The following is a 21,965-nucleotide window of genomic DNA, read 5'->3' as shown; positions in this document are numbered from 1 at the left end:
CACATCCCCAGTAGGGGGTGTGCAGGAGGCAGCTGATCAATGTTTCTAATTCTCTATTTCTCTCCCTTCTTCTCTGTAAAAAAAAAAAATCAATAAAATATATATTTTTAAAAATTCATGGAATAAAAAAAACTTAAAAACATACATATAGTGTCTTCAGGGAAATTTGAGACGCTAGTACAAGCATTAAAAAGCCAGAATGCTCTATAATCAAAAAATTCAATGAACAAGACAGCACTTTTAGAAATTAAAATTATGATCACTGAAAAAAATTTCAATAGAAGGATCAGTAGATCGGAAAATAGATCAAAGAGCATTTGAGATCTTGCTCCCTGGCCTGTGTCATCAGTTTGGCTAAAAAAAAAACAAAAAAAAAAAAAAAAACAAACTTATAAAAATTCAAAAATATACATTAAAAAGACAACAAAATAGAAAAATGTAAGAGAAAAGATAAGATCTATAGAGGATCAATCCAGGACTCCGACATACGATTAAAAAAAGTTCTATAAACTGGAAACAGAAAAATACTGAGGGTGAGGGGAAAAGGTATATGCTCAAACAATAAAACAGGAACATTTCCTAGAGATGATGAACATTTGACTTCCATCAAGATCCAAGAAAAATGAATTGAAAATTATTCCATCAAGGTATATTTACATTGCCATTGTGCAAGTTCACAGTGCCGAGGATACAGAGATTGTCAGAAGATTCCATGGAAAGTATTAAAATAAATAAAGGAAACATCATTTAATTTCTGCTTCATTGGTTTTACTTTGACTATCTCTGAACCTTTGACAGTAAAATGCAGGTAGAATCCATAGGTATCCTCCAACGGCTGTACCCGCTACCCCTGTGAGTTGTTCCTTGAAAGAGGACACCAAGGCATGCAGATAAAGTCTCATCTGCACCCCTGGGCCCGAGGAGAACAATGGGGAGTGGCCCAGAGACCCTGGGTGCCTTGGAAGGGTGACTGGGTGCCTGAAACTCCTCACAAGCAGTAACCTGATGAGCAGCTCCCTCTCGTGGCCATCAGTGGAAGCTGCGGTGCTCTCAGCCCAGGAAATGCCAAAGAGGGATGTACCATGTAGTAATGTTTCCTGGCACATACCCCTCTCCCCCCCCCCCCCCCCCCCCCCCGCCACACACACACACACACCCAGACCCTGGACCACCTTTGCCGAGTCTGTCCTGTGGAAGAGCCACAAGCCACCTCCATTTATACAATTTCCCTGGGTCTGGGTGGAACGTGCGGTGTACCGGTCTCTCCTTGGTTGTACCAGATCAGAGCTTTTGCTGGGGGCCTGCTCTGTGAAGGCAGCTCCTTCCTGCCCAGCCCCTCTGGGCATCAAACCTTGATAATGAAGCTTAAGCTTCAGCACCCTCCCTTGCACAAGTCCCTTCTAAGGCCAAGGCAAAAAAAAGTAAGGTTTTAAAAAATTGTTTTTTCTAAAGAGCTCCCCACAATTTGTATAAGATTTACACCATCGATGGATAGACACAAAGTTTCTATCTGAGCCTCTTGGTAACATAGGGACCACTCAGTCCGGAGCTCTCTGAACAGTTATTTGATTCAAATGTCCAGTCCCTAACCTCACTTCAACCCCGAACACCACACAGAGGACTTTGATAGGGCAGCCCGGGCAAGGGTCAAGAACACAGGTTTGTAGATCATACAGATGTAGATCTAAACCCTACTACTCGACTGTGCCTCTCTTTCTTCATCTGAAACATAGAGATGATAGCCCTGGCCAATTTGACTTGGTGGTTGGAGTGTTGGTCCACTGACCGAAGGGTTGTAGGTTCAATTCCTGGTCAAGGGCCTGTACCTCGGTTTCAGGTTTGATACCCAGCTCTGATTGGGGCATGTGTAGGAGGCAACAGGGGTTGATGTGGCTCTCTTATGTCGGAAGCCACCCATTGTCCTCTAATTGAGACATTGGTAGCTGAAGCAACTCCCCCCTGTCAATCTTATGTAAATCCTTGCTGATTGGCTCCTACTGGCTATGGCTGGATCCCAAACCTTATTAAAAGGGATTGCAAGGCCAGAGCAAGGAGTAGTCCTCCCACTGGAGGTGGGTTCCCGCCTGGCCCCCAATATCGCCAAATTAATATATTTTCTAGTCTCTTTCATTTGTGTGCAGCCTTCTCCAGAACCCAAACCCTGAACCTGAACCCTCAACCACGCAGCATATGAAAGGGGTTCCCGCACTCTCACATCAATGTCTCTCTCTCTCTCCCTCCCTTTTATTCTCTCTTAAAAAAAAAATAGAGAGAGAGAGATTATAATTATACATACTCTTTAGGTTGCTGTGAGAATAGAATCAGACAATGCATGGTAAGACTTGTGTTTGATGCTTGACCTGTAGGAGGCACTCCATGAATAAAGGCTATGGGAAGATTTATAAATAGACTAGTGGCCCGGTGCACAAAATCTGTGCACATTAAAAGGGAATCAATTTGAGGAAATATCATTGTTCATTGTTTTTCAATTACAGTTGACACAGGGCTCAGGGTGTATGTGGGGGAGATGTTGGGAGGGTAGATGGACTTAAACTTTTGAGTTCCCCAAACAGTACCCAGGGCCTGGATGCACAAGGCCTGCTGGCTCCAGGGACTGAAACCCTGAGGTCGGCATCCCCCAGAGTGAGATGTTCATAAAGAGGCCCTGATATCACACACACACACACACACACACACACACACACACACACACACCCATTCAGCAATGATCAACAGAAGGTCTGGAGGGAACACTGAGGACAGAGCCTGGGTGGACAGGAGGCTGAGAAGAGCATGAGGGGCCGGGCATTGGGGCAGTGCCATGAGGGGATGGTGGGGGTGCTTTAGCTGCTGCTCTGCTGCTCCTGCTCATGGATGAGATTGGCGATGGGGCCAGTGATGCCTCCTATCAAGGTCCAGTACTCCTCAAAGCTGATGCATCCATCATGGTTGGCGTCCAAGTCCCGGATGAGCTTGTCAGCAGCCTTTCGGTCGCCCGTGTCCGTCAGCATGTGGTTGAGCTCTTGCTGAAGCATCTTTCGGAAGCTGCTCTTACTGATCTTGTTCTTGACCAGGCTGTACGTAGACACATATTTGTAGAAGTTTTCCACCAGAACTGCAACCGCCTTCTCTTGCTCTGTGTGGCAGTCCGCCATCTCACTGCCTCTCTCCTCCAGGGGCCTGGGCACCATGAAAATCACAGATGAGAAGAGACTCCACAGGCCAAACCTCCTCCCCCACTTACACCCTGGGCTCTCCGTCAACTATAATTGAAAAACAATGAAAAAATATCAACAAAAAAAAATTTAAATGTAAGCCCCTTTGGTTCTATCCACTTCTACCCTGCAGGGACAGGGGGACCAAGGCTCCTAGCAAAGACCCAAGCCTGGAGAGGGAAGAAAGCCAAGTACAGTTTCCAGCAACCAGGCAGCTAACAAAATATGGCATATGGTGGGAACACAGAGGTAGATGCAGGTTACTACTAATGTTTTAGTGCTTAAAACTCATAGTGAGGAGGGATATCTAATGACTAACACTAAAATCACTGGTCTTGCTGGAACTGATTCTGGGGAAAACAAAGAAAAGCCCTGTATCTGGTTGGTGGGAGAAGAAGAGAAAGAGTCGCCATGAAATGTGGGATGCAAATGATCTCAGCGACGGTGAAGAGGAAGAGACCTGCAGCTGAGAGGGAACCTGGAATGTCAGCCTCCTGGAGTTCACAGGAATTTTCACGAAGCCTTCAGACTGCTCCCAGAATGAGAGAAGGTGCAAATAAGACTATGATGTTGGCTGACACATTACATAGATGAAATGAAGTCCAGCTAGAGCACCCTCTATAGAAATATGTTTCCTTGGGTACAACTGGGGAGCCCCCCCCTGCAGCTGGCACGAACTTGTTCTATGAGATGAATCAGCACAACGTTTGGAAGTGTGGCGAGGCAGAGAGAAGGCAGGTGACGCCTGTCATAAATATGGAGAAAGGATCCCAAATTGATCCCATTTCCTTTTTTCTTTTTTCTTTTTTTTAATATATTTTATTGATTTTGTACAGAGAGGAAGAGAGGGATAGAGAGTTAGAAACATCGAAGAGAGAGAGCCATCGATCAGCTGCCTCTTGCACACCCCCTACTGGGGATATGCCTGCAACCAAGGTATGCCCTTGACCGGAATCGAACCCGGGACCTTTTAGTTTCCAAGCCGACGCTCTATCCATTGAGCCAAACCGGTTTCGGCTGATCCCCGCTAGTGAAACTGCTGCATTCCCACAATGGAGTATTGTAATCAGGGATCGGAAAGCTTCAAGAAGCGTCGAGAGGTTTTCCAATATGGCAGACAAGTTGAATAGCAGTTTGAAGCTATCACTGAACATCACCTAAAGAAGCCATGTTCCTGAGCATAGAAAACAGGCCCTACGGGGCTGAAGGGCAAGTGGTGAAGCTAGAAAAGGTGAGCGATGGAAGGAACAGGAAGTGGGAAGGGTCTGGCAGACTCATCCTGCGATGGCAGACTCCAGATGCTGGAAGACAAAAGATTCCACATTCTTCAGCAGCTGGAGCCAGACCAGCCCCGAGATCTAATCCAGGCAGACTTTCCAGAACCCTGTTGGTGAGCACATCTCTATACCTAGTGACCAAAGACAAGAAGGTAAACAGATGCGGGGGAGACACACAGAGCACAGGCCTTCTGGGAGGTGAATTCACACAGGTCGGTTCTGGGTACTACACCGTTGATGGCCCTGTGAATGACTTGCGGTTTTCTCTACACATATGTGCTCTCACCCAGCTCAGCAGGAATCTGGCCACACAGACATATGACTCACACCAGTGGATTTCTCGTGCATCTTTGAGACTTAAAAGAATGTCCACTTCATTATAAAAGAACTCCACTCTTGAATATTATAATTGAGATGTCATTTCATTGTGCCATTTCCATGGAGGGGGAAATAATATTTATTCACTTTCCTATGATCACAAAAGTAATAAAATTCATTGGAAGACAGCTAAAAACTCAGAAGTGTATGAAGAAGAAAATTAATATTTCTCCTAAGTTAACCATTTATTCATTAACACTTACTGAGCTCAATTCTTCTCAGCGCCTGGGCTGCTCTGGGCTGCAGAGATAAACCGTTCTGGCAGAGCCTTTGTTCTTGTGCTGTTTACATGCTGAGGGTGAAGCAGACAAGAGACGATTCAATCAGCATAAAATATGCCCGGTCATCACACACAGCATGAAGAAGAACAAACAGGGCAAAGGGGACAGGGAGACTAATAGGAGAGGCAATTTTGCCCAGAAAGAAGCATAATGAATTTTGGGGATTTTTTTTTCCTTCTGCTCTTTTAACTATCCATCAACATTTTTATTACCAGTTGCAACTTTTCACATGAAACTTTTAAAAAAAACAAATATACTTTCTCTGTCTGACTTATTTCACTTAGCATAATACCCTCTAGGTCCATCCATGTTGTCACAAATGGCAAGATTTCATTCCTTTTTATTGCTGAGTAATATTCATCTTCTCTATCCATCTATCAATGCACATGACAAATACCATATGATTTCACTTGTATGTGGAATTAAAAAAACAAAACAAAAACAGACCCATAGAAACAAATCAAACTGGTTTCTATGGGGAAGGGTGGGAGGGAAAAGATGAAGGGGAATAGTCAGCATTATTGTGATAACTATGTACTATGACAGTTCGTTACTAGACTTGTGAAATCACATCGTAAGGTATATAAATATTGCACACCTGCAAATGTACACAATATTGTATGTCAACTGTACTTAAATAAATAAATAAACATATTTTAAACGTAATTTGCAGAAAACCTGGAACATATGAAAAAGTAGCAAGAAGACAAATCTCCCACAACAGTACCACAATAGGATCATCTTGATAAACTCATATAGTATTTATACATTGAATCTTGCTTTTTCTTCTCTTAACTCTCCCTCATAAACATTGCCCCATGAGGGTCAGAGTTTTGAGAGAAAGTACCAGAAGCCACGATTTCTCTTCTATGTGGGAAAAGGCCTTCAGAGAAGCCCAGGTGCCCTGCTCCCATGGCTGGGGGAGGGAGAGAGGGATAGAAAGATCAATGAGAGAGAATCATTGACTGGCTGACTCCTGCACTCCCCACACTGGGGATTGAGCCTGCCACCGGGCATGTGCCATGACTGGGAATACAAGCTGAGACCACCTGGTTCATAGGTCAACGCTCAACCACTGAGCTACTGACCGGGCCTTGTCATTTTCTTAAAAACTGCATCTAATACATTCAAACCATTTCATTTCTAGGTAGCTACCCAAGAGAAAAGAAAGCACATGCCCATCCAAAGACTTGTATACAAATATTTACAGCAAATTTATTTATGATAGCTAAAAACTGGAAATAACTCAAATGCCTTTCAAGAGATGAAAAGATAGGAGGATCCAAGATGGCTGCTTGGGTAGACACCTAACCACACCAGCACACAACAATTTCAATGGAATACAACTAAAATGTAGAGTGGACATTGCCCAGAGCTACAGGTAGTCGACTGACTGAAAATTCTACAACAAGAAGGAAAGAGAAAACCAGAAGGAAAATCAGAGGAGCTGAAAAAAAGCCTAAGGTACAGAGACATGCTGCGCGCCCGCAAGCACGAGCGTGCGGAGAGGTCGCAGCCGGAGAGGAGGAGAGGGCTGGGTGCTGCCTGGCATTCCCTAGCAGGAAGGAAATAAAACCCCCGGCCTGGGCTGAACCCCCGAACCAGCAGCGCTGAGCCCCAGTTATGGGCCAGACCCTGGGGACCCAGGCTCCGGCAGGGGGAGACGGGGCTGTGAGGCGGAATCCCAGGGGAGTGGCGAAAAGCAGGGCCCCCGGAGTCGCGAGCACATTGCGCGCAGAAAACTGAATGTTGACTCTGATGCTGGATCACCCTAGCGGGAAGAAACAAAGCCTCCGGCGGTGCTGAGCCCCACTCCTGACCGCCCCGAACTCCAGTTCTGGGCCAATCTCAAGCAGAGGGAGATGGGGTTGTGAGGTGGAGTCCTGGGAGAGCAGCGAAAGGCCGAGCCCCTGGAGTCGCATACATTGCCTGCAAGGGAAGGAATGTTGACTCTGATGCGGGATTGCCCTGGAGGGAAGAAAACAGGAGCCCCGGCCGTGTTGGGCCCCAGTTTCGACTGCTCTGAACCCCAGTCCTAGGCCAGACCCTGGGGACCCAGGCTCAGGCAGGGGGAGACTGGGCTGTGAGGCGGAATCCCAGGGGAGCGGCGAAAAGCGGAGCCCCCAGAGTCGCGCACACTGTGCGCAGATGCACACAATGCGAGCAGAGGACAGAATGTCGAATCTGATGCTGTATTGCCCTGGCAGGAAGAAACAAAATCTCCGGCGGTGCTGAGCCCCACTCCCGACTGCCCTGAACTCCAGTTCTAGGCCAATCCCTGGGGACCCAGGCTCAAGCAGAGGGAGACGGGGCTGTGAGGTGGAGTCCTGGGGAAGCGGTGAAAAGCAGAGCCCCCGGAGTCACGCACATTGCGCACAGAGGACAGTCTGTTGACTCTGATGCTAGACTTCCCTAGCGGGAAGGAGAAAAAAAGCTCCAGACTGGAGGAGCGCGACGAGGAGCAGGAGCCCCTGCCGGACACCGGCCAGCCGGGCACCAGCAAGGAGCCGGGCAACGGGGCCCCCAGCGGGGGGCGGGGGGGGAGGTGCCCCTGAGCCTTCGACCGCTGAGCACGGGCAACGGAGCTGAGGCCGGTGGCTGCTTCCTGGGCGGCGCCGACCCCGGCAACAGGCTGGAGCAGCGCGGGAGCCCGTGGAGAACAAAGGGGTGCCACAGGCCAACCTGCTGAGCTTCCAGGACAAGGAGGAAGAAACCAAAGAAGTTCTCAATGTGAAGAAATCAAGTGAGAGCAAAAGATAGTAAAATTACTTAAGAAAGAATACAAAGAAGATCTTGAAAAATCAAAGACTAAGTCAGAACTCAACTCAGCAGCCAACATTGCAACATAAATGCTTTTTTTTTTTTTTTTTTTTAAAAAAAAAAAGGACAGAATGTTGGAACAGCAGCGGCCAGGTCTAGAGTGGCCAGGCACAAGGCAGTGGCAACCGGGCCTGGAGTAGCAACGGCCAGGCCCCAGAGCAGCAGCAGCCAGAACCAGAGCATCAACAGCCAGCACTGGAGCAGCCAGACCTGGGGCAGTGGCAGCCAAGCCTGAGGCGAAGGCGGCCAAGCCCAGGGTGGCCAGTCCAGGAACACCCAGACCCGGAGTGGCTGGACCCGGAGAAGCCGGGCCCAGAGCAGCCGGGTCAGGAGCAGCCATGCCCATAACAGCAGTAGCCAAGCCCGGAGCATCCAGGCTGGGAGTGGCCAGGCTCAGAGAGGCCGGGCCCGGGGCAGCCGGGCCCAGAGCAGCCAGGTCGGGTGCGGCCAGGCCCGAAGCAGCAGCTGCCAGGCTGGGAGCAGCCAGGCCCGGAGCAGCCGGGTCTGGTGCGGCCAGGCCCGAAGCAGCGGCTGCCAGGCTGGGAGCGGCCAGGCCCGGAGCAGCCGGGTCTGGTGCGTGCAGGCCTGGAGCAGCAGCTGCCAGGCTGGGAGCAACCAGGCCCGGAGCAGCGGCTGCCAGGCTGGGAGCAGCCGGGCCAGGGTCGGGTGCGGCCAGGCCCAGAGCAGCAGCAGCCAAGTCCAGAGCAACTAGGTCGGGAGCGGCAGTGGCCAGACCCGGAGCAGCTGGTTGTGGAACGAACCAGAGCAACAGAGGCCAGGCCCGGAGCAGCCAGGCCCGGAACAGCTCGCTCCTCGCCTGCCCCCGCCCCAAGGCTGCCTCTCAGACATGGCTGGAAACTTTTGCAGGAACTTGAGGGTCTGCTGAATCAAGTGATGAAGGCTTAGATCTGGATGTGTTGAGTTAGTATAGCGCTGGGGTGTTGATCTGTGAGTGCCTTGGGTGGGGCCTGGAGGAGGTTGGTTGACCTATTTGGAAATGTCTTTTGTGTGAAGTGTATCATTGGGCATGTGGAGGTATTATTGATATGAGAAAAATGCTAAGTAATTGATTTACTATCTGAAAAGGGATTTACTATCGGGGAAAGGGAGGGAGGAAGAGACTGAACATAAACTGCACCTATGGATGAGGACAATGGGGGATGGGGAGGGGGCGGAGGGTGGGGTGGGAACCTGGTGGAGGGGGGAAGAAATGAGGAACCTTTGTAATAATATAAACAATAAAGATTGATTTAAAAAAAAAAAAAAGAGATGAAAAGATAAACAAATTGTGGTATACCCATAAGATAGAGTACTAGTCTGCCATGAACTATTAACACACACAACAGCATGAATAAAATTCAAAGTAATAATGTTGATTAAATAAGTCAGATAGAAAAAGAGTATATATTGTATGATTTCATGTATATAAAATTTTAGAAAATTCAAGCTTCTTGGTAGCTCTAGAAAGCAGACCCAGATTGTCTAGGCGCAGAGGGTAAGGGAGGGCAGGCTTACAAAGGGAGACAAGGAAGCCATAGGGACTAAGGGATACATTCCTTATCTTGATAATGTTGATGGTGCCAAAACTTACCAAGTTGTACACTTTAAATATGAAGTTTATTAAATATCAATTACACCTTCTAATAAAGGAATAAATAAATATCTCAATAAAGCGTTTGGGGGGGGGGGATGTCCACTGTACCTCTCCCCCTTTTTCTCTTGGGAGCCTGTATTTAGGGCCTTGCTTTATTTCCCCTTTTTCTGCCTTGTCTGTCTCTCCCTTAATTTCATAATCTTCCTAAATTAGGCAGGACTCTCCTTTCTGGACTGGGCAGTAATGTCTTTCTCCCATAGCAATGAGATGAAAATATCAGGACACAACTAATCAGAATCCAATTACAAAGTGAATGCACCCTGTATTTCCTCTTATGGTGCCAAACAGTACCCAGATATTAATCCCACTGATTTGGCCCTATGTCAAGGGTCCAATTTCTGTGCTAGTCTGGGCAGGTGTGGCTCTCAGAGCTGAGGTGGTTCTCCTGGCAACAGACTAAACAGAGAGGAGTCTTCTGGAGAGCATGGCCTCTGAGCAGCAGCCATATACTTACTCCAAGGGCAGAAGCTGTTACTACATGTTTTACTACTTTCCCGAGAACAAAAATCATGACACTTCATTGTATGTTTCTTTTTTATTTATTTGTGTGTGCATATGTGTTAATCCTCACCTGAGGATATTTTCCCATTGATGTTTAGAGTGGAAAGGAGAGGAAGAGATAGAGAAAGAGAAAGATCGATGTTTGAAAGAGATACATCAATTGGTTGCCTCCCACATGCACCCTAACCAGGGCCAGGGACCAAGCCTGCAACTGAGGTACGTGCTCTTGGCCGGAATTAAACATGGGACCCTTTAGTCCACAGGCTGATGCTCTATCCACTGAGCCAAACCAGTTAGGGCTAATCATACAATACATTTCTTGAACTACTCAATGACAAAGTGGGAAAATGCCCCTCAGTCATAAAGAGAAAACTAAAAAGCAAACCATGGTGGCTTTAAAACAAAGATAGATTTATGACAGGGAATTACAAGTATTTACAATATACCTCTTGCTGTATACATTATAAGTAGAAACAATAATCAAGTCTGTTAATTCCATCTGCTTCCCATAAAAGGGAAAAATTCCTTACACGTAGGTATCAGGAAGCCTCCCTTCAATGGAGGAGTTTTCTCCTTAAAGTCTAGCAGAATCCCCTCCTGCTGGTGTTTTGCCTTCTGCAAGCTTCACTTCTTCCACTGTCTGCCTCAGCTTCCTCCTCATCACCAGCCTGAACTCATCTCCATTTCCCTTTGGCCCCATTCTTGCAATGAGGCAGCCCCCAAAAGCCACCAGCAGCCTCAGTGTTGTTTTCATGGCATTGTTTTAGGGCCAGTCCTGTCACCTCTCACACTAGTTATCCTTCTTCTCTCCTCTGCCCTTCTCCAAGTCTCCCGCTACCTCTCTAGCCACTCTCTTCCATTGGCTCCTTGTCTTATCCCAACCTCTTAAGTGTAGGTAATTTCCTAAATTCTATCCTTGGCTGGCTTTTCTTCTCTCTGTGCACAAGCTCTCTCTGAATATCTTTTATCCTCCCATGCTTCGAGTTTTCTTTTATTCCTATGACTCCTAAATCTCCATGGTTAGTTAGCCCTAACCTCTCTCTTCAAGCTTGAGATTCACAGATGGTGGCCTGGATGTCTCAATTGGTTGAGCGTTGTCCCATGCACTGAAAAGTCGAGGTTTGATTCAATAAGGGCACATACCCAGATTGCGGGTTCCATCCCTGGTCAGGGTCCATGAAGGAAGTAATGTTTCTTTCTCACATCCACATCTCTCTCTCTCTCTCTCTCTCTCTCTCTCTCTCTCTCTCTCTCTCTCTCTCTCTCTTCCTCCCTCTCTCCCTCTTTCTCTCTCTCTTCCTCCCTCTCTCCCTCTTTCTCTCTCTCTCCCTCCCTTCTTCCCGCTTTCTCTCTCTCTCTCTCTCCTTCTCCCTTCCTCTCACTCTTAAAAAACAATCAATAAAAACATATTTTTAAAAAGAACAACACTCTCTTTAAAAAAAAAAAAAAAAAAAGATACATTTCTTTTTTTTCTTTTTCTTTTTTTAAAATATATTTTATTGATTTTTCACAGAGAGGAAGAGAGAGGGATAGAGAGTTAGAAACGTCGATGAGAGAGAATCAACGACCAGCTGCCTCTTGCACACCCCCTACTGGGGATGTGCCCGCAACCAAGACACATGCCCTTGACCGGAATCGAACCCGGGACCTTTCAGTCTGCAGGCGGACGCTCTATCCACTGAGCCAAACCGGTGCCGGCAAAAAAGACACATTTCTAACAAATAAAATATTTTTTAATCTGCAATTCAAATTTATGCAGGGATCCCCTTGTTAGGTCAGAAACTGTGGGGAATTCCTAAAGATGAAATGCTGATAAAATAATGATGGAACTGGACTAGAGAAGAAAAAAAAAATCCCAGGGAGAGCACCATGCCCAGAGGAAGGAGTGCCCTGAGAGCTGGACCAGACCAAGGAAATTCAAAAGAGAACCACCAAGAGGACAGCATTTGTTCTCTATGAACAGCCCTGTCACATAAACACGAACACACAGCCACTTAGAGACACCTGGGACATTCCCTCCGGGCAGCAGAGTAGATGTGGGCTTGGCTCCGTGCTTGCTTCAGACAAGGCAGTGCACCATGCATACCAGAAACTGGAGCTCCCACACCCACAAGGCCAGCCTCTGCCCTACCCTACTTCCAACTGCCCACCCTTCCCCTGCCCCACACTCACGCCCAGGCCACTCCTTCTCCAAGCAAGTAGCACGAACAGATGCTAGAGAGTCTAATGAGGCAAATCTCTCAACTACAGCAATGAACACTGACAGCAACCAGCAAACTTTTGAGGAAGGCCAACACCATGAAAGAAGTGGAGCAGACATTAAAAAAGAATGTACAGAGGCAAAGTATAATCATAGCAAGACCTAAACATAATCCAAGTCCTCAGAGGAATAAGGGAGAGTCTGGCATCTGTGAAGAATAGGCAGTCTGTGATGAAAAGGGTCAATGAGAACTCTTGAAAATAAGAAATTAAACAGATGAGCTATAACAAAATAATTACAGTTCATAAGAATTATTGAGCTGTAAAACTGAACTGAGGGATTCTTCTGAAATGTAACACAAAGACTCCAAAATTACCTGCTCCCATGGACACTCCAAATATACATCTATATACAGAGCAATTCCTCCTAAACAACAACTAATAGCTGAGTGAACAGCTTCTACTCAACAAATGAGAGAAGGACCAATACGGAAGGATAGGAGAGATGGAGTGGTGGTAACTAAGGAAACCCTACCTCAATAAGTGACCTGCAGTAGGGAAGGATAACACTGAGGGGTCTGCAAGGGCAGACTTGCCTGCTCTGGGGCACAGAAACAAAATATTTACTTAAAGGACACCTAAACTGTATGTGAAAACAACCCATTTACTAACCCAAAAGAGCCTGCCGAGCAGGTGAGGAGCTGTAGAAAGTTTTCGGGATCTGCAGCGATTGGAGATGCTGGTGAGTACCACTGTTCACATTTCCTTCCCTCCACCTAGATGGCATGGGCAAGAACTCAGGGCAAGCACTCTAGCCACCACCACAGCACTCCTGCGCTGCTCCAGGCAGTGTCTGCTGCCGCCCCAGCCAGCCAGTCCATTCCTGCTCCAGGACACCTTAGCCAGTGCTCACTGTAGCTCTGGCTGGCTAGCCTCCTGGGTGTCCCATGTGCCATTTGCCAGATTTGGTTCCAGCCAGTCTGCCAATACACACAGTCTACACAGAGGTCATTCCTACATAAGACCACTTCTTCAAGATCAAGAGAGATAGATAACCTGGCTGGCGTGGCTCAGGGGTTGAACATGGACCTATGAATCAGGAGGTCACGGTTTGATTCCCAGTTAGGGCATATGCCTGGGTTACTGGCTCGATCCCCGGTGTGGGGAGTGCAGGAGGTAGCTGATCAATGATTCTCTCTCATGATTGATGTTTCTTTCTCTACCTTTTTCCCTTCCTCTCTGAAACCAACAAAAATATATATGTTTAAAAAAGAGAACTAGCTGTTTTATGTAATTTATAAAAACAAAAATAAAAAGTCAAATAAAATGAGAAGACAGGGGAATATTTTCCAAATGAAGTAACAATACTTAATTAATAAATAAATAAATCAGAAAAAAAACCCTAATGAAATGGAAATAAAATTTTCCTCAAAGTATCCCTAACTGGTTTGGCTCAGTGGATAGAGCATTGGCCTATGGACTGAAGGGTCCCAGGTTCGATTCCAGTCAAGGGCATGTACCTTGGTTGCGGATACACCCCTCAGTAGGGGTGTGCAAGAGGCAGCTGATCAACATTTCTCTCTCATCGATGTTTCTAACTTTCTATCCCTTTCCCTTCCTCTCTGTAATAAATAAATAAATAAATAAATAAATAAATAAATAAATAAATAAAATATATTTTAAAAAAGACAAAAAGAATTCAAAGAAAGTTTGCCAAACTTGGGGGAACAATAGAGGAATTCAGTGAGAACTTCAACAAAGAGAAAATATAATAAAGAACCAATCAAAGCTGAAGAATACAATTAACTAAAATGAAAAGTATATAGAAGCATATAGATTAATGGAATAGAACAGAGACCCCAAAAATCAACCTATGTCTATATGATCAATTAATATTTGACAAAGGAGGCAAGAGTATAAATGGAGTAAAGACAGTCTCTTCAATAAATGCTGTTGGGGAAATTGGACAGATACATGCAAAAAATGAAACTAGACCACCAACTTAGGCCATACACAAGAAGAAACTTAAAATTGATTTTTTTTTTAAAAACTTAAATGTAGGTTGTATAACCATAAAAATTCTAGAAAAAAACATAAGCAGTAAAATCTCAGACATCTCACATAGAAGAATATTTGCTAAGACTTCTCCTAGGGCAAGAGAAACACAGAAAAAAAATAAACAAATGGGACTACATCAAACTAAAAAATTTCTGCACAACAAAAGAAACTATCCACAAAATGAAAAGAGAACCCACTGTATGAGAACATATTTGCCAGTGATAAATCTTATGAGTTAATTTCCAAATTAGGGTGTAGATATAAAGAACTCATACAACTCAACAAAAGGAAAACAAACAATCCAATTTAAAAATAGTCAAAAAACTTGAATAGACACTTCTCCAAAGAGGATATACTGGTCCCCAATAGACAGATGAAAAAATGCTCAATGTCACTAATCATCAGAGAGATGCAAATTAAAACTCCAGTGAGGAATCACTTCACATCTGCCAGAATGCTACCATCAATAAATTAACAAATGACAAGTGAGGATGTGGGGGAGAGGGAACCCTGTACACTGTTGGTGGGAATGCAAATTGGTGCAGCCACTATGAAAAACAGCATGGAGAGTCCTCAAAAAATTAAGAATGGAACTGCCATCTGACCCAGCAATCCCACTTCTGGGAATATATCCTAAGAATCTTGAAACACCAATCAGAAAGAATATATGCACCCCTACGTTCAAAGCAGTATTATTTACTATTTACACCAGATAAGGTCTGCCTTTGCCTAGAGAAAAATGTAAACACATGTGTCCTCCCAAGATTACTCACCCTATTGATTGTATCTAAAGATGAAAATTCCAATAAAAGCCTAACGAGGCAGGCAATCCAGGCTGCTTGGGCCCTTGAGCCGGGCAAGCCCCTTAACTCTCTACCCCACAGTGAAATTGTGTCAGAGTAATCTGTTCATTCATTCATTGTTCTATTCATTCACTATTTACACCAGATAAGGTCTGGAACAGCCCAAGTGCCCATCAGTAGATAAGTGGGCGGGGGGGGGGGGGGGGGGGGGGAGTGGAGGAGAAGGGGGGGGGGGCGCTGTGGTACTTTTACACAATGGAATACTCTGCAGCTATAAAAAAGGATTGTTGGGGAGCACACAGACTTGGTTGGAAAGTTGTAAGGAGGATATTCCCAGAAAAGGAAAGTGTTTGGCTCAGTGGATAGAGTGTCAGCTTGTGGACTGAAAGGTCCCAGGTTCAAATCCGGTCAGGGGCATGTGTCTTGGTTGTGGGCACATCCTTGGTAGGGGGTGTGCAAGAGGCAGCTGATCGATGATTCTCTCTCATCAATGTTTCTAACTTTCTACCACTATCTTGAAACAAATTAAAATTAAAACACAACTCTCTAAAATTGATGAGATGCAGCAAAAGCAATTCTAAAGAAGAAGCTCTTAGCAATACAGATCTCAAGAAACAAGAAAAATCCCAAATAAACAATCTACTTTACACCAAAGGAAGTAGAAAAAGAAGAATAAACAAAACCCAAAGTTAGTAGGAGGAAGGAAATAATAATGTTCAAAGTAGAAATAAATAAAATAGAGACCCCCCCCAAAAAAAAAAACAATAGAAAAGATCAATGAAATTAACAACTGGTTCTTTAAAATAATAAACAAAATTGATAAACCTTTAGCCAGACTCATCAAGATAAAAGAGGGTGAGCCAAATAAATAAAATCAGAAATGAAAGCGGAAAGATTGCAACTGACACCACAGAAATACAAAAGATCATAAAAGAATACTATGAACAATTATATTTCAATAAATTGGACAACCAAGAAGAAATAAATTCCTAGAAATGTACAACCTTCAAGACTGAACCAGGAAGAAGCAGAAAATCTGAACAGACTTAATAGTATAATAGTAATGAAATTGAATCAGTAATAATAAAATAAAATTTAAAACTCCCCACAAACAAAAGTACAGGGCCAGATGGCTTCACAGGTGAATTCTACCAAACATTTTAGGAAGAATTAATACCTATCCTTCTCAGACTATTCAAAAATTAAGGGAAGAAACACTTCCAAATGATGCTAGCATTACCTGATATCAAAACACTACAAAAAAAATTATAGGCCAATATTCTTGATGAACAGAGATGCAAAAATGCTCAGCAAAACATTAGCATATCAATTTCAACAATACATTAAGATGATCATACACCATGACCAAGTAGAATTTATTCCAGGGATGCAAGGATAATTCAATAGCCATAAATTAATCAATGTGATAAACCACATTAACAAAGCCATGGATAAAAATCATATAATAATCTCAATAGATGCAGAAAAAGCACTTGACAAAATTCAACATTCATTTATGATAAAAACTGTCAACAAGGTGTCAGGTTTTTTTAAATATTATACCTCAATATAATAAAGGTTATATTTGATAAACCCATAGCTAACATCAGACTCAATGGTGAGGAGCTGAAAGCTTTCCCTCTAAGATTAAGAATAAGACAAGGGTGCCCACTGTCACCACTTTTGTTTATCATAGTATTGGAAGTCCTAGTCACAGCAATCGGACAAGAAAAATAAAATAAAATAAAAGGCATTCAAATTGCATAGCAATTAGACAAGATGACATACTATAAGTAAAAAATCCTAAAGACCCTACCAAAAACTATTAGGACAAATAAATAAATGCCGTCAAATTACAGAATACAGAAATCAATATTCAGATATCCGTTGCATTTTTATACACTAATAATGAGCTATCAGAAAAAGAAATTAGGAAATTTACATTTACAGTGACATCAAAAAGAATAAAATACCTAGGAATAAATTTAACCAAGGAGGTAAAAGACCTGTGCAATCAAACCTCGGTTCTCAAATGTCTCCCATCTGGAACAATTCAGTTCTCCACCAAGTTGTTCACTGAAAAACATCTCAGTTGATAAACAAAACTTCAGTTCTAGACCCAACAGCCTTTTCATGCCAATACCTGCATAATGAGTCATGCATCTCTCGGGTGACAAACAGAGGAGAGAATGCACAAGTTGAGTCACTTGACCGCTAAACCTCATGTTGTGAATGTCTCAGGGAATTGCACTGTAAATATTGATTGAGAAACATCACTATGACAAAGAAGTAACAAACCTTGCAATAAACTTGTTCAATGACAATGCAGTATTTCACTTTAGGCAAGTGTTAAAATGCAGGCAAAACCCCAACAAAGAACAAGTGGTGGTGAGGATGTAAAGAAAAGGGAACCCTTGTGCACTGTTGATGGGAGTGTAACTGGTGCAGCCACTATGGAAAACAGTTTAAAACAGAACTACCATGCAACCCAGCAATTCTACTTTGGGGCATTTATCTGAAGAAAAAGGAGACAATATTTTAAAAAGTTATATGAACTCCTATGATTAGGTCTGGTCAAATAATTGAATTGAAACCACCCCTCCCCCAGAACTGACCTTTAGGCCACTTCACAATGGACATTCCACTTGCTTAGACCATTATCTCTCCCCTCTGGGCTTTCCCAGAATCCCGTCCTGCACAAAGTATTCTCCGCCCAGAAAAAAAGCCCATCTAGAGTCCTTTAAAAAGCTCTGACTCCCCGTCTTTGGGTGCTGGCACCATTTTTGAGCCCAGCCCATGTGGTATCCAGATGACCTAATAAATTTATAATCCCTTACCACTTTAGCCCCTTGCAGTTCCTCCTTCCCCAACCCTAACACTATGTTTATTGCAGCACTATTTACAATAGCTAAGACATGCAAGTAATCTAAGAGTCCATCAACAGATAAAGATGTAATGTGTATGGGGGGTGGACGGGGGTGTAAAGAATGGAATATTACTCCGCCATTAAAAAGAATGAAATCTGCCGAAACCGGTTTGGCTCAGTGGTAGAGCGTCGGTCTGCGGACTGAAAGGTCCCGGGTTCGATTCCGGTCGGGGGCATGTACATTGGTTGCGGGCGCATCCCCGGTGAGGGGTGTGCAAGAGGCAGCTGGTCGATGATTCTCTCTCATCGACGTTTCTAGCTCTCTATCTCTCTCCCTTCCTCTCTGTAAAAAATCAATAAAATATTTTTTTTTAAATGAATGAAATCTTGCCGTTTGCAACAAAGTGAATGGACCTAGAGGGTATTATGCTAAGTAAAATGAGTCAGACAGAAAGACGAACACCGTATGACTTCACTCATATAGAGAATCTAGAAAAAACAAAACAAACCAACAAACAAAACAAGTGCATAGTTAGAGAGAATAAACTGATGGTTGTCAGAAAAGGAAGGATGTCAGGGGATGGGTGAACGGGTGAATGGGGCTAAGAGGTATAAACTTCCAGTCAGTAAATAAATAAAGCATGGGCGTGTGACCTGCAGCACGGGGACTATAGTCAATAACATGGTGGTAACTTGGTATGTAACAGTTTACCAGCTTTATTGTTAGTCACATTATAAGGTGTATAAAAATTACTATGTTGTACACCTAAAACTAATAGAATATTGTATGTCAACTATACTTATTTTTTAAATTAATAAAAAGTAGATTAAATATTTACAAACGTTTTAAAAATGGGAGAGAGCTAGAAATGTGGAAAATAAATTTGAAGTTCCAATTTTTCTCTAATAGGTGTTCCAGAAGAAGAAAATAAAAGAAAGGAAATTCTTAAAGAAATGCTAACACTACAAAATAGGACAGAAAATACTATAATACTGTGTTTCCACAAATCAGTGGTGACAATTTGTAATGTTTTACCAGATGTGCCTTTAGCAATCTGTTTAAAGAAATAAAACTACAAATAAAGCTGATGGTCTTTCTGACCCCAATCTCCCTTCCTCCCCTTTTTCCTGAAGGCAGCAGCCACCGCCATGAATGTGTGTATGTATCTGTCTGGTCCAATAATGTGTATGGCATACAGACGATGCTATTGTATATGGCTTTAAATCTTACTTAAGTAATAACATTCTGCCACTCACGCTTTTTACTCACAGTGTGAGTTTTATCTCTCTCCGCATTTATAAGGGGAGTGCCCTGTTAATTTCTCTGGGCTACTGTAGACTATTTCACTGTGTTACCAACTCTGCCACATTTTATATTATACCTTTATTTATAGAGGGGCTTTCTACCATCAAGAAACAATGTAATAATGTGAGCCCTCTGCACACGGGTGAGGGTTTTTCCAAGTGAGTATCCAGAAGTGGAATTGCAGGGAGATAGGATACGCATATTTTTAATTTCACTGGGTTCTGTGAGACCGCTCTTCAGGTTACATTCCAACAAGCCGTCTAGGGCCGTCTCCATTTCCCCTCAGCCACACCACGATGTGATATTTTCAGACTTTTTCATTTTGCCAGTCTGATGGGCGCAAAATTGTCCCTCTTGACCATGCTCAGTTGCATGGCCCTTGTTTCTAGTAAGTTTGGCCATCCTTTCATAGTCTATTGGCCACTTGGCATTCCTTTTCTGTAAATTGTCTCTTTGAATCCTTTTTTATTTAAAGTGCTAAGTAATTTACATATTACATTATATTAGTATCAGGTGCATAGCATAGTGATTCAATACCTGACAAGATGATCACCACAGTAAGTCTAGTTAACATCCGTCCCCACACACAGTTACAAATTGTTTTTTCTTGTATTGGAAACTCTTAAGATCTACTCTCTTAGCAACTTTCAAATGCACAAAAAGGTATTATTAACTAAAGTCACCATACTGTATGTTATATCCTCTTGACTTAGTTACTTTGTAACTGGAAATTGATACCTTTTGATCCCCTTCATCCATTTCGCCTACCCCCTGAATTCTTTCTCAATTGTATTTATAGCATCTTTTCTTTTCTTTTTTTTAAAATATATTTTTATTGATTTTTTTACAGAGAGGAAGGGAGAGAGATAGAGAGCTAGAAACGTCGATGAGAGAGAAACATAGACCAGCTGCCTCTTGCACACTCCCCACCGGGGATGTGCCCGCAACTAAGGTACATGTCCTTGATCGGAATCGAACCAGGGACCTTTCAGTCCGCAGACCGACGCTCCACTACTGAGCCAAACCGGTGTTGGCTCTTTTTTCATACAAAAGTGTTGTTTTTTTTTTAATCCTCATTGGAGGATCTGTTTATTGATTTTTAGAGAGATTAAGGGAAAGGAAAGAGAGAGAGAGAGAGAGAGAGAGAGAGAGAGAGAGAGAGAGAGAGAGAGAGAGGAGTTGCCTCCCTAACCTGCAGCCTGGGTATGTGCCCTGGCAGGAAATTAAACCTGGCCTGACCGGTTTGGCTCAATGAATAAAACATCGGTCTTTGGACTGAAGGGTCCCAGGTTCGATTCCAGTCAAGGGCATGTACCTTGGTTGCAGGAACATCCCCAGTAGGGGGTGTGCAGGAGGCAGCTGATCAATGTTTCTAGCTCTCTATCCCTCTCCCTTCCTCTCTGTAAAAAGTCAGTAAAATATATTTAAAATAAATAATTTAAAAAAAAAAAAAAAACTGCAGAAACCGGTTTGGCTCAGTGGATAGAGCATCTGCCTGGGGACTGAAGGGTCCCAGGTTCGATTCTGGTCAAGGCATGTACCTTGGTTGCGGGCACACCCCCAGTAGGGGGTGTGCAGGAACTGCAACCTTCGGTGTTGGGGACGACACTCCAACCAACTGAGCCACACTGGCCAGGGCAGTTTTTAATTGTTTTTATATTGTCAGATTTAACAATCTGATGGAAGATATATTTTTTGAAGAATAGATGGCCTCAAAATTGAGAGGATGCACTGAGTGCTCAATGGGATGAATGTAGCCAATGCCCATTTAGACACAGAGCAGTGAGACGTCAGAATATGACTGTCTAAGGGGTTTAGGGTTTTGGGGTGTGGCTTGTTGTTTGTTTTAGTTTTTGCAATGAGACCAAAAGGGGGATTGGGGTGGGGGTGCTCTCTGGGTCCTGGGAGAAACTGGCAAGGAACTGAGAAGCATTCAGTATCTCATTCTGTCCCCTTGAGTGTGGCTCTTCCACAAAATACCACGGCCTGGGCGAGTCTATGTTGAAGAAGTGGCATTAGAAGAAGTTTAAGTTTAAAAAAATGTGGCTCTCGAAAGAAATGTCAATCGTTGTACTGTTGACATTGGGCTCTTTTGACTAATGAGTTTGCCGACCACTGTCTTAGGGTTCCACCTCATCCAAGATTTCCTTTCACCCTGTGAGATACACAGTTTCAGCAGGAACTTCTGCAGATGAGCAGCCAGTGCGGCCGGGAGCTTAAGCCTGCCCACCGGGGCTCGGGGGCAGCGGTGGACTTGCCTGCTCCGACTTCCTACCCCCGCCTGAGAAACAGGAAAAACACGTCATGCTCTTCGCTTCCTGAGGAAGACGGAGCCCGTCACGGAGTCATCTGTCTTCTAGGGAGATCAGGCTCAAGACCATCCGTGCCAGGAAACGGCTTCTGCCAGAAGAACTTGGCCTGGGCGTTGGGACAGACAGCGTGCTTCCAGCATAACAGATGAGCTGGGGAAAGTGCGTCAGGGCAAGAGCAGGCTGTGAGCCAGGGAGGACCAGGTGAGCGGGGAGGACGGTTTCGGTGCGTGTCCCGGCTGCTCACGGCGGTGCACGGGGCCCAGAGTCACCGGCGGCGGGCTGTTTCCTTGCACCA

At 44.2% G+C, this 21,965-nt stretch overlaps 1 protein-coding gene across 4 annotated transcripts; it reads right to left on the bottom strand.

Moving 5' to 3' along the window:
- Positions 1 to 724: 724 nt before the first annotated feature.
- On the bottom strand, positions 725 to 17,278 carry LOC311616755 (protein S100-A16-like). Of its 4 annotated transcripts, none has more exons than XM_084872564.1 (3): positions 17,193 to 17,271; positions 5,074 to 5,162; positions 725 to 3,180 (listed from the first exon to the last, which is right to left on the bottom strand). In XM_084872564.1, the coding sequence occupies exon 3, from the start codon at positions 3,153 to 3,155 to the stop codon at positions 2,844 to 2,846; it is 312 nt and encodes a 103-aa protein (XP_084728690.1). In that variant the 5' UTR covers positions 3,156 to 3,180; positions 5,074 to 5,162; positions 17,193 to 17,271; the 3' UTR covers positions 725 to 2,843. The 4 variants fall into 4 exon arrangements, with proteins under 4 accessions (XP_084728690.1, XP_084728688.1, XP_084728689.1 ...); XM_084872562.1 differs by having other exon boundaries at positions 732 to 3,180; positions 17,207 to 17,278; XM_084872563.1 differs by having other exon boundaries at positions 732 to 3,180; positions 17,160 to 17,264.
- Between the last annotated feature and the right edge of the window lie 4,687 nt (positions 17,279 to 21,965).

The sequence above is a fragment of the Pipistrellus hanaki genome (genome assembly GCF_964339955.1).
Source record: "Pipistrellus hanaki genome assembly, chromosome: 2".
Classification (NCBI taxonomy): Eukaryota; Metazoa; Chordata; class Mammalia; order Chiroptera; family Vespertilionidae; genus Pipistrellus; species Pipistrellus hanaki.
The sequence above is the reverse complement of the archived record's forward strand: the minus strand, read 5'-3'. Positions and strand labels throughout refer to the sequence as shown.

Excerpts from the sequence above, each read along its gene's own strand:
- LOC311616755 (XM_084872562.1), bottom strand. The coding sequence starts at position 3,155 with ATGGCGGACTGCCACACAGAGCAAGAGAAGGCGGTTGCAGTTCTGGTG.